General features: G+C 39.3%; 1 protein-coding gene across 2 annotated transcripts in view; it reads right to left on the bottom strand.

Annotated features, from left to right (window-relative positions):
- The window catches only part of smoc2 (SPARC related modular calcium binding 2), a 56767-nt gene that overhangs the window by 20612 nt on the left and 22625 nt on the right, over positions 1–13530 (bottom strand). For both annotated transcript variants that reach the window (XM_060925310.1, XM_060925309.1), the window contains exons 2-4: positions 9887–10049; positions 2459–2565; positions 1808–1907 (exon numbers count right to left, since the gene is read on the bottom strand). In XM_060925310.1, coding sequence (XP_060781293.1) covers positions 1808–1907; positions 2459–2565; positions 9887–10049 — 370 coding nt within the window. The remainder of the gene's footprint in view (positions 1–1807; positions 1908–2458; positions 2566–9886; positions 10050–13530) is intronic.

The following is a 13530-nucleotide window of genomic DNA, read 5'->3' on the forward strand; positions in this document are numbered from 1 at the left end:
CCGGTCTTGAAATAAAATCCTGAGTCTGTATGTCTGAGGCTGAGACAAGACTGAGTAAAAATGTGGTTGATTCCAAGACAAGACTGAAACCTTCTAAAAGTGGTCTTAAGACTGGTCTCAAACACTACAACATGACTGTGTATCTGCACATACAGTACTGTATTTGCCTACATGCATATTTCCCTTTTGGTTTGGGGTTAAAAAAAACTGTATTGCTACTTGGCCTTTCCATTTTCTTATTAGTAATAGTAAAGAAAAAAATCCACCCTCAGTGGCTTGTATTTTTGTATCTTTATTATTAAAATTATCTTCATTGGAATTATTTTATAATAAAATGCTAAGTTGACTTTTTTAATGTAAACATCTTTCAGCAACATGTTGGTCTATTTTCACTTTGGTTAATGCGTTCCTACATTAACCACAATGCTGTACAATTAGCCCTCGTGGGTGTTTCTCAATCGATGCTCAAGGATGCCTCCTTGGTAGAACGGATCCTTCAAAGTCCGGTACTTCAGAGGCTAGGCGTTATTAAAAAGGTCCCACCTTGTGCATGCATGTAGGATTGTGAGTGCTTTAGTAACATTCAAGAGACCCACAAACATCTTTGAAAATTCTATGAATGAAGAACTTAGTCCTTGGTAGAATTCAAAGGCGTGGTATGACTTGGCATCCTCAAAATGCAGCTGTTAAAGATCCTTCCTTGACATTGAGAATCACCGTCTATCTCTAACTAAACAGAGTGATGCAGCGGCGCTTTAAGCCAGGCCTCTCCCATAACTCAGGACAACTGCATCACTGCATTGCATTCTGGAACTTTGAGTCCAGCATTCACAACAATGTCAAAACTTCTTCTACACTGAATTTCACTTAATACTTTGAATAATCTTGCTGAAAATGGTGAGTGAGAAAAGAAGGTTGTTGAATTTTTTTCAATGCATCGGAACTGCAATAGTAACAAATATCCTGCTGTGACATTTGAGTGGCAGATAACTGCGAACTGCTCATGGAAATAATGAAAATACAGAAAGAACAAACAAATTAGCACCAAAATCACCTCAAATATTTCACTATAAACATAGTTAATGTGTTTCAGGGAGGACTTTTCCTTTAAGAACTTCGGCTCATGATACACCATGTTTTGTACTTTCTTGCAGGTGTTATCGAGTTCATTCATATTTTTGCAAACCTTGCATAAATGATGGCTTAAAGAGTGTGTTGAAATAGTATAGTAGATAATGGTAGGTGGTGTAATATTCTGACTATTTAGTATAGTAATATGCAATTTAGGATGTATGCAACACAGCCTTTTTTCCATAATACTGGGCCTTCCAGTTTCTATTTTTGATTAAGAATACAGACTCCTGCTCCTCCTGCTGTTATTTCCATTTTTGCCAGCACAGAACATGCAGTACATACATGACGACCTTTGAGTTCTACTGCAACAAAGGCAATGATTTGCCATTTTCACTTGGCTTTAGTTCTTCAGAACTAGCATAATGTGTCAGAGTGCTCTGTCTCAGGCATGTTAAATTGTCAAAGCTGAGTGTTTAGAGGTCATATGAGTGCACATAAACTACGTCCAGGCAGTCATCAGCCCAACTCTATTACGACTGAGCAATAACTTTTTATAATTAAATATTAATATAAAGTCAGTTGACGCAGTGCAGCTGGGCAGGTGGATATTTGAGTTTTCCTTTCTGCAGCTAAAGCATCCAATTCCACAGAAACCTCAGTACTTAGCCTATATGCCTTCATGTGGGATGAAAAATGCATTTTGCAATTAAAAAACTAAGCTAATGAGGCTTACCCTGGCACCGAGGCTTCTTATTGGCTACCGCTGTGCCACTGATGGGCCTGCCATTGGGTGTTACACACCAGCAGTAGCCAGTAAAGCTGTGGCATTGGACCTGAAAGAAAGAAAGAAAGAAAGAAAGAAAGAAAGAAAGAAAGAGAGACTTTTGTCTATGCAAAGCTCAAGACTTAGCTGAGAAAGCAGAGCTTGTTAACTCGGAAGCTAACAAGATCATTTTTCTTATTGTTGGACCCATTTTCTGGCTTTTCGAAAGTTTTGGCCACGCAAAAGCTCAAGAGGGTTGCATTCAGCATTTTTCACAGTCATGCAGCTATTATGGTATCTGAGGTAGTCAGAGTGTTATGACATAAAATGAAACTGAAAATCAGACCACAAAGAAAAGGCCATAACACACACACACACACACACACACCAGCGTACTCCCTAATAAACTCATTCCAATATATAATTATTGGCAGGAGTATTCCTGTTACACGAACCTGTTATTTTTAATATGAACCATTTTTATACAGAGCTGCTCAATTCCAGATTCAAATTGATCAGAATTTCTTCACAATTTCGAAAACAGCATACACCATTGTGTTTTACTGACATCACTTTTTTGTAACGTTTCTTATGAAGTTTCAATTCTGTCAGTTCTCTCACCTCGCTGTACGTGCCGTCCGGGTTACACACAGGAACAAACACCTGCGGGAAAAGTTTCTTGGCCTGCTGCTCTGTGTACTTCTTCTCAGCCACACACCTCGATGTATCTAAAACAACAACAAGGATGTATATCATCAACTGAAAAATCATCCTGTTTGTATCTGCATCCATCCTGTTTGTATCTGCATATCTCGATATTTATGGAATCAATTTTGTGCCAAAATGTTCATACAATACTTTTGAAATGTCAGACAAAAACGACAAATCAAAATACAAAAAAAGAAAAAAAAGTCAATTTTTTTAGACTGGCAAACAAATTATTCGTGTAATCGTGCAAAATATCAGTTTATTACTCTTCAGAAACCTTTTATTTTTGTTTCGCGTCTTTCTCAGTTTTGTTTGACGTAATTTATTTTGGTTGCGATTCCAGCTTTCTCGTTTGCTCTCCCTGACTTTTTGCTTACAGTTTTGGCACAAACTTCACGTGTGGGTGGGCTGTCCAGGAATGCATTCCCATTGGGTAACTTGTGTTTGACTGACAGCTACGCTCAGCCATTCCCTACTCGGATTTTGGCGGACTGTTTGACGAGTGACCGATCCATTGACGGTAAACAAGGATCGAGTGGACTTCAGTGGCGACTATGATATTGAATTAATTCAACAAAGTGTAAATTCAATATCATAGTCGCCACTGAAGTCCACTCGATCCTTGTTTACCGTCAATGGATCGGTCACTCGTCAAACAGTCCGCCAAAATCTGAGTAGGGAATGGCCGCAACAGCCTCCGGGGAATGGCTGAGCGTAGCTGTCAGTCAAACACAAGTTACCCAATGGGAATGCATTCCTGGACAGCCCACCCACACATGAAGTTTGTGCCAAAACTGCAAGCAAAAAGTTAGGGAGCGCAAACGAGAAAGCTGGAATCGCAACCAAAATAAGTTACGTCAAACAAAACTGAGAAAGATGCGGAACAAAAATAAAAGGTTTCTGAAGAGTAATAGACTGATATTTTGCACGATTACACGAATAATTTGTTTGCCAGTCTAAAAAAATTGACTTTTTTTCTTTTTTTGTATTTTGATTTGTCGTTTTTGTTTGACATTTCAAAAGTATTGTATGAACATTTTGGCACAAAATTGATTCCATAGATATTGAGAACAATTTATCTGCTCACTCCAAATACTGTATTCGTATTTGGTTACAAGCATTCTGAGACAAATGTTTGGGGATTAAGTTGATTAAATTGTGATGGAGTTCATGTTTGTCTATGGAATGTTTATGGAATACAATAGATTTAGCACCCATTTGAAGGCACTGCCATAATTTTCATACTTAATAGGAAGGTTTTCTGGTTTTTATGCAAAGTCGAGCATCTCAGTTAGCTTGGCCTGGACTCAGAGTTCTGATTCAATACTGGTTTGGTGCATTGTAACTTTTTATTATAACAAAATTGCAGGGCGGCACGGTGGTGTAGTGGTTAGCGCTGTCGCCTCACAGCAAGAAGGTCCTGGGTTCGAGCCCCGGGGCCGGCGAGGGCCTTTCTGTGTGGAGTTTGCATGTTCTCCCCGTGTCCGCGTGGGTTTCCTCCGGGTGCTCCGGTTTCCCCCACAGTCCAAAGATGGTAGTTTGCTTATATTTTAGGAAATAGAACCAATTAAATTTAAAGATGTAGAAAATGTTGCAGGTAGGCCCTTTAGTTAGGAGATTGTGAGTTGTTCATGCCATAGCCACAGAGAGGTGGGATACTCTCACATCATTTGTGGGTTTCAGTGAGTCCGAGTGTGTTCAGCTGCACAAGCAACAGTTTGAAAAGACAAGACGGTTTCACGTGTCTCAGAAGAAGCCCTTGGGAGACTTGGCTCATGGGTAGGAATTGGCAGAAATGTGACCTAATTGAGGATTTAAAAAAAATAGAGAGGGGGTGGATTAGGCCACACCCACTTTGAATTTAAACCAAAATACAGAGACAGATACAACCAATGTCTTATGTGTCAGATTCATTTTTGACTCATTTTGATCAATATGATTGTCTTGATTCACAAGGAAAATCCAAGCACCCACAATCACTTCATGAAGTCTACTTCTCCAAGTTTACTTCATCATTCATGTAAATCTCGACACAGTAAAATAAGATTCTGCAAATCCTATTAGTCTGATCCATTTTGCAGCAATCACACAAAAGAGGGGGAAAAGGGATATTTAAGAAGCCGGATACATTCTTTCGGTTTGCCAGTGCCACGAATGTGGTAAAAGCTTCTTTTTTTATTTCCTGGAGTTTAGGGAAATTATGGATATGAATCTAGGAAAAAAAAGATGACTGATATTCAGTATGTAATGAAGTGTGCAAGTGTGTGTAAGTGAGAGAGTGCGAGAGAGGTTACAGACGTAGGAGATGCATGCGTGACTGGGAAGAGCAACAACAGCCTTCTTTCACTCGACTCATCAACAGAGAACCCACGCACCCCTTCCCCTCCAAACACACACACACACACGCACACACACTTCATCACATTCCCCCTGGACTGAGTGAGTGGACTCTTTTAGTGTTGGCAGCAACACATGAAGCCACAAACTGAAGCTCCACCAGCGTGCCTCAGAATTCAATTTCAGCAATGACACACGCTCACTTTCTCCACTGCTCAATGCTGTAATCCCAGTGCCCCAGACTGGTGAGGTGGCACCTCGTGCATGGGACACTCTGCCCAGTCTGCTAGACCAAAAGAATGAGTAAAAGACAGATGGGGAAAAAGAGAAAGATGGATAGCACAAGAGGTCGGTTAATGAAAACAGAGGAGCAGATAGAGAGTCTGACTGATGAGAAATGAAGAAGGAGAACTTGAAAAACTTGGTTTCAGACTGTATGTGTAAGTATGGTGGAAGGAGGAATGGAACAGCATTAAACATAACTATACATGGATAAAAAATATGATGAGCCATTCCTTGATAAATCAATAAATAAATACTTCACTTTTGGCAAAGTTCCTGGAATTCAACCTGATCCCTTTCCTTCTAATGAGGAACTGAGAAAAGTGACACCACTACTCACCCAGATGTAATTTTTCATTATGCTGATTGTGTATCTTTCATCTGTTAGATTTTTGCTAGAACTCACCTTGGTGTAGTTTAAAGGTACGTTCCATGCACTTTTTTTAAGTAAAAGATACATATTAAAGGTATCAAAGGTGTACGCTTGAGGGTACCACCCCAGTGACAAGGCATGCTGAGTGAGGCATGAGTTCTGGACGGATAGATGGATGGATGGTTGGAAAAATGTAACATGGAGACAGAGAGAGAATCTGATAAACAGAGAGATGGAATAAAGGTAGCTTGAAAAAGTGTACATTTTGGACATACGCTTAAAGGAAATAGTCCTTGAAACAAGACACTGAGAAATTCAACATGCTCTGTTTTGTTTCTGTCAAAGCATGGCACTCATTCCAGATGAATGGCTGTATAGATGAAAAGAGGGATAGTGGAAAAGGTTGACCAAGATGAGGAGAAAAGAAGGACGCTGCACAGTTTTTTCCTGTATGGAAAAAACACAAATAATGTCTTCAGCAAGGAGGATGAGAAAGGGCTGGAAAGAGTGACGGATGGGATGCCTGAATCATACAGTCTGGGTATGGAAGATTAAAATGTCCCAGCACGGGAGCTCCACATAATATGATTTTTATGGCTGTCCACATATTTTGGAGAGTTTGAAGGATGTTGTGATTGTCAATGCGTTGATTTTTTTTTTTTTAATTTTATAAAAGGGCCTTCCCAGTTGTAAAACTGGCTTACCATAATTTTCTTCCCTTTGGATGAATGTTGTTATCTGACTTAAATGTCTATTAATATATCCAGATATGCAGGCCAAGTGATGAATAAAATTGCACTGTTTACGCCAACAAGACTGGATGACTTTCTAAAGAAACAGCTCTGTCATGTAGCCATGACAACAGTCATAACATGATAAAGAATGATTATTTTGGGGGACACTTGGTGAAACAATGTTCATGATCTCCATTTTTCCACGCCTTCTGTGTTTCCATCAGTCTTAAACAGGGTGGCAGGAGAGGGAAGTGATCGAGGGACAGACATGAAGAGAATCGAGGAGTGAAAGAGGTCATTGAGAAGAGAGAAGAGACACAAGCATGGTTTTGGTGTTGACAAAATCTTGCCTGGAGATCCAAACACAATAAGGGGGTTTGTGATTCATTTGATACTTTGACCTTGCTGGAGAATGAAAACCAATCCATTACATCCCGATATCACATTTTAGACAAGTTGCTTTTTAAATCTCAAGATCAAGAAGCAGGGATGAGAATGAAAAATATTTTAAAAGTCTGAAAAAACCAGGGCGGGGCCCAGGGGGGGCGGGGCCCAGGGGGCTAATGATTTTTGGCTTTTTTTTTTTACCCCAAAACCATTAATTTTATCAGCAAAAATTTGCAATTTATTTGGAAATAAATTCCCCTTCTTGGTGGACTACCAGGTGAAAATGATTAATATGGTACAAGAGACTTGTTTTTAATCAATTCACATTTGATGATTTCAAAAAATCAATGCACCTTTTAATATAAACGAGCTCTACAGTATTATATTTCTGCATTTTTGCTATTCATGTCTTTGAATACTCTAATCCTTTAAAATGAAGTGCAAACCAGAAAAAAGTTCTATCATATAATTCTCTTAAGCTTTCTTCTGACGTTATCATGGTAGCAGGAGGTCTTGCATATTAAGCAGGCAACATTCAACATCACTCATCACTTCCCTTTCAACTGTTGTGTGTACTAACACAGTGGTGCTTGAAAGTTTGTGAACCCATTAGAATTTTCTATATTTCTGCATAAATATGACCTAAAACATCATCAGATTTTCACACAAGTCCTAAAAGTGGCTAAAGAGAACCCAGTTAAACAAATGAGACAAAAATATTATACTTGGTCATTTATTTATTGAGGAAAATGATCCAATATTACATATCTGTGAGTGGCAAAAATATGTGAACCTTTGCTTTCAGTATCTGGTGTGACCCCCTTGTGCAGCAATAACTGCAACTAAACGTTTACGGTAACTGTTGATCAGTCCTGCACACCGGCTTGGAGGAATTTTAGCCCATTCCTCCATACAGAACAGCTTCAACTCTGGGATGTTGGTGGGTTTCCTCACATGAACTGCTCGCTTCAGATCCTTCCACAACATTTCCATTGGATTAAGGTCAGGACTTTGACTTGGCCATTCCAAAACATTAACTTTATTATTCTTTAACCATTCTTTGGTAGAATGACTTGTGTGCTTAGGGTCGTTGTCTTGCTGCATGACCCACCTTCTCTTGAGATTCAGTTCATGGACAGATGTCCTGATATTTTCCTTTAGAATTCACTGCTATAATTCAGAATTCATTGTTCCATCAATGATGGCAAGCCGTCCTGGCCCAGATGCAACAAAACAGGCCCAAACCATGATACTACCACCACCATGTTTCACAGATGGGATAAGGTTCTTATGCTGGAATGCAGTGTTTTCCTTTCTCCAAACATAACGCTTCTCATTTCAACCAAAAAAGTTCTATTTTGGTCTCATCCGTCCACAAAACATTTTTCCAATAGCCTTCTGGCTTGTCCATGTGATCTTTAGCAAACTGCAGACGAGCAGCAATGTTCTTTTTGGAGAGCAGTGGCTTTCTCCTTGTAAACCTGCCATGCACACCATTGTTGTTCAGTGTTCTCTTGATGGTGGACTCATGAACAATAATATTAGCCAATGTGAGAGAGGCCTTCAGTTGCTTAGAAGTTACCCTGGGGTCCTTTGTGACCTAGCCAACTATTACACGCCTTGCTCTTGGAGTGATCTTTGTTGGTCGACCGCTCCTGGGGAGGGTAACAATGGTCTTGAATTTCCTCCATTTGTACACAATCTGTCTGACTGTGGATTGGTGGAGTCCAAACTCTTTAGAGATGGTTTTGTAACCTTTTCCAGCCTGATGAGCATCAACAACTCTTTTCCTGAGGTCCTCAGAAATCTTTGTTCGTGCCATGATACACTTCCACAAACATGTGTTGTGAAGATCAGACTTTGATAGATCCCTGTTCTTTAAATAAAACAGGGTGCCCACTCACACCTGATTGTCATCCCATTGATTGAAAACACCTGACTCTAATTTCACCTTCAAATTAACTGCTAATCCTAGAGGTTCACATACTTTTGCCACTCACAGATATGTAATATTGGATCATTTTCCTCAATAAATAAAGGACCAAGTATAATATTTTTGTCTCATTTGTTTAACTGGGTTCTCTTTATCTACTTTTAGGACTTGTGTGAAAATCTGATGATGTTTTAGGTCATATATATGCAGAAATATAGAAAATTCTAACGGGTTCACAAACTTTCAAGCACCACTGTAGGTTTTATCTGGACAGGATGCTGGGTAATGTAATACAGATACCATATGGGCAATCTGAAGATCGAGATGGTGATTTTGAATTAAAGAACAGGCATGTACAATGGGCATTACATATTGGAAATTTTTTTTAAATCAAAAAATATAAGTTCATCTCGGCCTAAAAAATTTGGGCAGACGCTCCCGCGCGGCACACGCCAGCAATTCCCCCCCTATGAAATGAGCAATAAGTAGGAGAGTTATACACGCTATCATACTTAAAATTTCATCAGAAATATAGATATGATACTATGAGTCTCCCCAACATGCTACATTAGATAAGCTAACCCCATTTATAAAAGATACACACTTATATATGACATGTAATTGATATATATTTTTTGGGGCGCGCGCTCTCTCTGCCATGCCGATCCTGTAGGCTGCACTGACTCAACTGAAAACTCCGGTCCTCGAGAAAAGAGATAAAAGCCCGCCCACACTGAAAGCTGATTGGCTTATTTTGCTGAGTAACCCAATCAAGATGCTCTTTGTCTGGCATGCGCTACATGAACAGGCACACAGGCAGTGTTGCCAGATTGGGTGGTTTTAAGTGCATTTTGGCGGGTTTTGAAAATATTTTGGGCTGGAAAACGTCAGCAGTATCTGGCAACACCGCACACAGTCTCCCTCGCGCGCGCATATTCTAAGATGCGTGATGCAGACCTTAATGTTGCGTGCGCACACTCTTGCTCGCTTCTATCAATATGCAGGAGACTTGGGATGTCTGCGTTATAAAGTGACCACAGATCGTTAATCATACCCCCCCCAAAAAAAAATTTCTCAACGGATTTACATCGATCTCAAAAACGATCATTTTGGTCTGAAAAAGTCAGAAATCCGCCAATCGGCGGAAAATTCTCATCCCTGAAGAAGACTTGCAAGAAGGATCCAAAATTCCATGACAAAGAACATCTCAATTTATTCCAAGTGCAAATTGAGATGTTCTTTCCTCTCACCTTTGCACAGTCTATGTTACTCAAGCATGGCTGATGAACTCTGACCTTTGCATGAGCCTCGCATAACTTCCAGCTGGGGGTCACGGCACTTGGCGCGCTGGAACTCACAACGTGAGGCAAAGGTTCGTCCATCGGATGCACACAGAGGCTTGCGTTGAGCACTGGAGCAATCCATGTTACACTCTTTATCCTGGTCAACTCGAAGGAACTGCGGAGAAAACGACAGAGAGTTTTACAAACCTAAAAATTTATCTCATTTCACTTTTCAGTCAATATTTCACTGAAGGGTGACTTAGGCTGCCCTTAAGAAAATCACTTGGACTGGCAAATTATCCAAACTGTCTTAGAAAGACAAACTAGAAAAGATGACAACCTGAATCTGATCTTGCTGAGCTTCACTGGAAAGCTGCCCAAACCCAAATAGCTAAAACAGCACAGTGAAGCCACAATAGGAAATAAAAACAATAATATGTAGTAACAGTAACAGTCAATAATATATAGTAACAGAATAAATGCTTGGAATGAGTTAGAATTAAGAAGCTATTAGAAATGTAGACATTTCTGAATGTTCAGTCCAGGACACAACTTGCATTCGTGAATCTGCAGAAGGCTTTGAGTAGGCATATCAGATGCTTGCTGGCCGTGCTGTGAAAACTGTGCATGCAGATGATCATCTAAGTTTCCAAATCTGTCATTGCTTAACTCTTGAATATTTTCTGTCATGAATACCATCATAAAAAAGCTTGCAATCTCTGCTTTCCAAAGAACTGTATCTCGTTAAGATCTGTTCAGTACGTTGGGAGTAACGGTAGGTTGAAGTTAGTACAACAGAGTAAAAACTCTGCTCACGTGATGTCGGGAAACTGCCGATGCTTTTTGAGTCACGGGAAAGCGGTCAGGCTCTTTCTCTTCTGATCGGTTTCCGACCGGATTACTCATGAATATCAATCAGATAACTTTTATAGGGATGTTCTCTCGCTCTCATTGTTTCTGATGAAGTATTCAGCAAAATTTTCCGTCAGCTAGTTTTGATGTTATGATTCACAGGAAACTTTGAATTGAGTTTTAATAGCTTTACCTACTTATTTTTTTTTTCAAATCAAACTATTCATGTAAATAAATAACAATTTTAGAAGATAACAGTAGTTGTTTTGATGAAAAATATTGAGATCTTAGTGGTCGGAATGATGTTTTAAAAAACCAGAAGTCAGAAACACGAGTGTCAATTTCAATTCAATTAATATGAATTGTTTATTGGATGTGGATCTCACAGTTTTTTCGAGGTTAGCCTTGAAAGCTGTGAATATTAATCAAAATAATCATTTATTTTATATTATTTTATATAAACACTAGTAGGCCCTCCTTAGAAATCTATGTGCCTGCCAATTTCCATGTAAATATCTTGAAAAATAGAAACGTTATTAAGAAAAAAACATTTGATCTCATTCATTAATGAGGCCCATTTTGGACCATGTGATCTAAGGCTAAAGTCCTTCCCACACCATATAGTGCATCAGGCAGCGCCAATCTCCGTTTCTGTAGCCCTTGGCCTCTCGCCTATTACACAGCGAGGGTTACAGTGGGGGACTAGTCCTCTGGTAACCGTGAGAGTTTGTCTCCCCGCTCACATCTCTATTGCAGCATGCCTTGCCAGAAGGTACCATTTTTATGATGGTCTTTGGTATGACCCAACCATGAGTAGAACTCACGATCAAGAGGCAGACACTCTAACCACTAGGCCAACTCGCAATCGAGTGATGTGATCCTCACACAGAATATTAAGGCAGTTTTCTAAAAATTAAGCCTTTTTTTTCAATCTTTGATTTGTAATATCTCAAGAACGGATAAACATATTTTAATTATGTAAAAAGTATGTTGTTCTGCATTCAATTCCGAATTCAATGAGCGCAATTTCAAGCAATTTGGATTGAATTTTCACCTGATATACCTCCTTTGAGAAGAAAGAAGCATAAGCAGAGGTAAGACACAGGTCATGAAGTAAAACTCTTTCAAAACAGTGATGATAAATGAACAAACTGCTTTATGTATTATAAATCTGCTCCATATCAAAACTGGGATAGTTTAATTTGTGAGTCAAGCAGAGAAAAATGTATTTGTTTATTACTTAATATATGCGTAATGTACAATATGTACTAGACCTTATTAATATTGCGACTCTTTATTGTGGCTTTATGACGTGAATGCACTGTTGGTGTACATAGATTGTAAAGTTGTGGCTCTCTTTGTTCTTCCTACAACTATCTTGCACTTGTTTCTGGTCAGTCAGTGGAAACACATCTTTGTGGTGCTTACATCACTGCCAGCTCTTTTACCATCAGCCAAATAAATAAATGTAAATGAAAATCTGAGCTGGCAGCATATCTGAAAACATTGTTGGTTCGAACAAAAGGACAAAGAGATCTATTGTGGCAGTAAGTAAGGCAAGTAAGGCCTGGTTTGGCATGCAAATTTTTGTGGTTTGTCTTTTCGCTGCATTGTCAGCAGTGTTGGACAAAATTGTTTGCAGATACTGTATGTTTTTAGCATGTGTTCCAACTTGTCTTATTAAACATATGTTACGACTCTTCTTTTTTCACCATGTGTTCTCAATGTACCCAGGTTTGAATACAACCCGAAAAGCCATATATACATCGGCGCTTTTATATGCATGTTGTAAGTGCACACCGTGTGGGTTTTTTTTTTAAACAGTGCTTTATATAAATTATATAAAAATGTTGACAGGTGCAAGAGTACTGTAAAAGGCTCACAAGTGCTTGCTCTCTTTCAAAGCAAAAAAAAAAAACATCTAAAAATATGTTTCCAAGTGGATAATTTTGAACTTTTCTAGAACCAAGAACAACAGCACCACCGATGGTCGTGCATGAACTCAATGCTTATTGTATGGGTCAAAACATAGGCAGAGAGCATCACACACATCAAATGGGGGTAATCCAATCCAGGACTTGGGAATACAGGTAAAGGTCAAATACTAGAAAAAGAATCGTAAGCAAGGGAAACTAAGGCTTGGATTTATGAGATAAATGCACAAGGAGGACCCGAAACAACAGGGCAGAAATAGCCAAACTGAAACACAGAACAGGTGAACACAGTAGGTAATCACCCAATGACAGGACGGGGCTGAGACGACACTGAAAACAAAACAAAGGCACATGGAGTGAACTTAAAACAAAATGATATGAGAGCAGAGCTTGCTGGAAAAAGACAACAGATTTTACAACAGATATGAATAGGCTCGGGCTTTACACACCTTTAAGGTCCAGTCCCACAATACCAATAACTCTAACTATAACTACAATTATAACGATAACTATAAATAAATCGGTCCCCTGTAGTTTATGTGGTTGGTCGTCACACCAGACTGATAATGATTGCTCCAGAAGCAATCTCACCGATAAACCCAGGCCTGGGCTATAGGTATATAGCCCAGGCCTGGGTTTATCGGTGAGATTGCTTCTGGAGCAATTTTTCCAGGCCTGGACCTGATCTGATAAAACATCTGACCAATCAGGTAATTGTTTACATGTGATGTTTTCTGAGCATGTGCTATTTTTCCTGGGCATCTTTGTACAGTGGTGCTTGAAAGTTTGTGAACCCTTTAGAATTTTCTATATTTCTGCATAAATAGGACCTAAAACATCATCGGATTTTCACACAAGTCCTAAAAGTAG

This window comes from Neoarius graeffei, chromosome 7 (assembly GCF_027579695.1).
Source record: "Neoarius graeffei isolate fNeoGra1 chromosome 7, fNeoGra1.pri, whole genome shotgun sequence".
Taxonomy (NCBI): domain Eukaryota; kingdom Metazoa; phylum Chordata; class Actinopteri; order Siluriformes; family Ariidae; genus Neoarius; species Neoarius graeffei.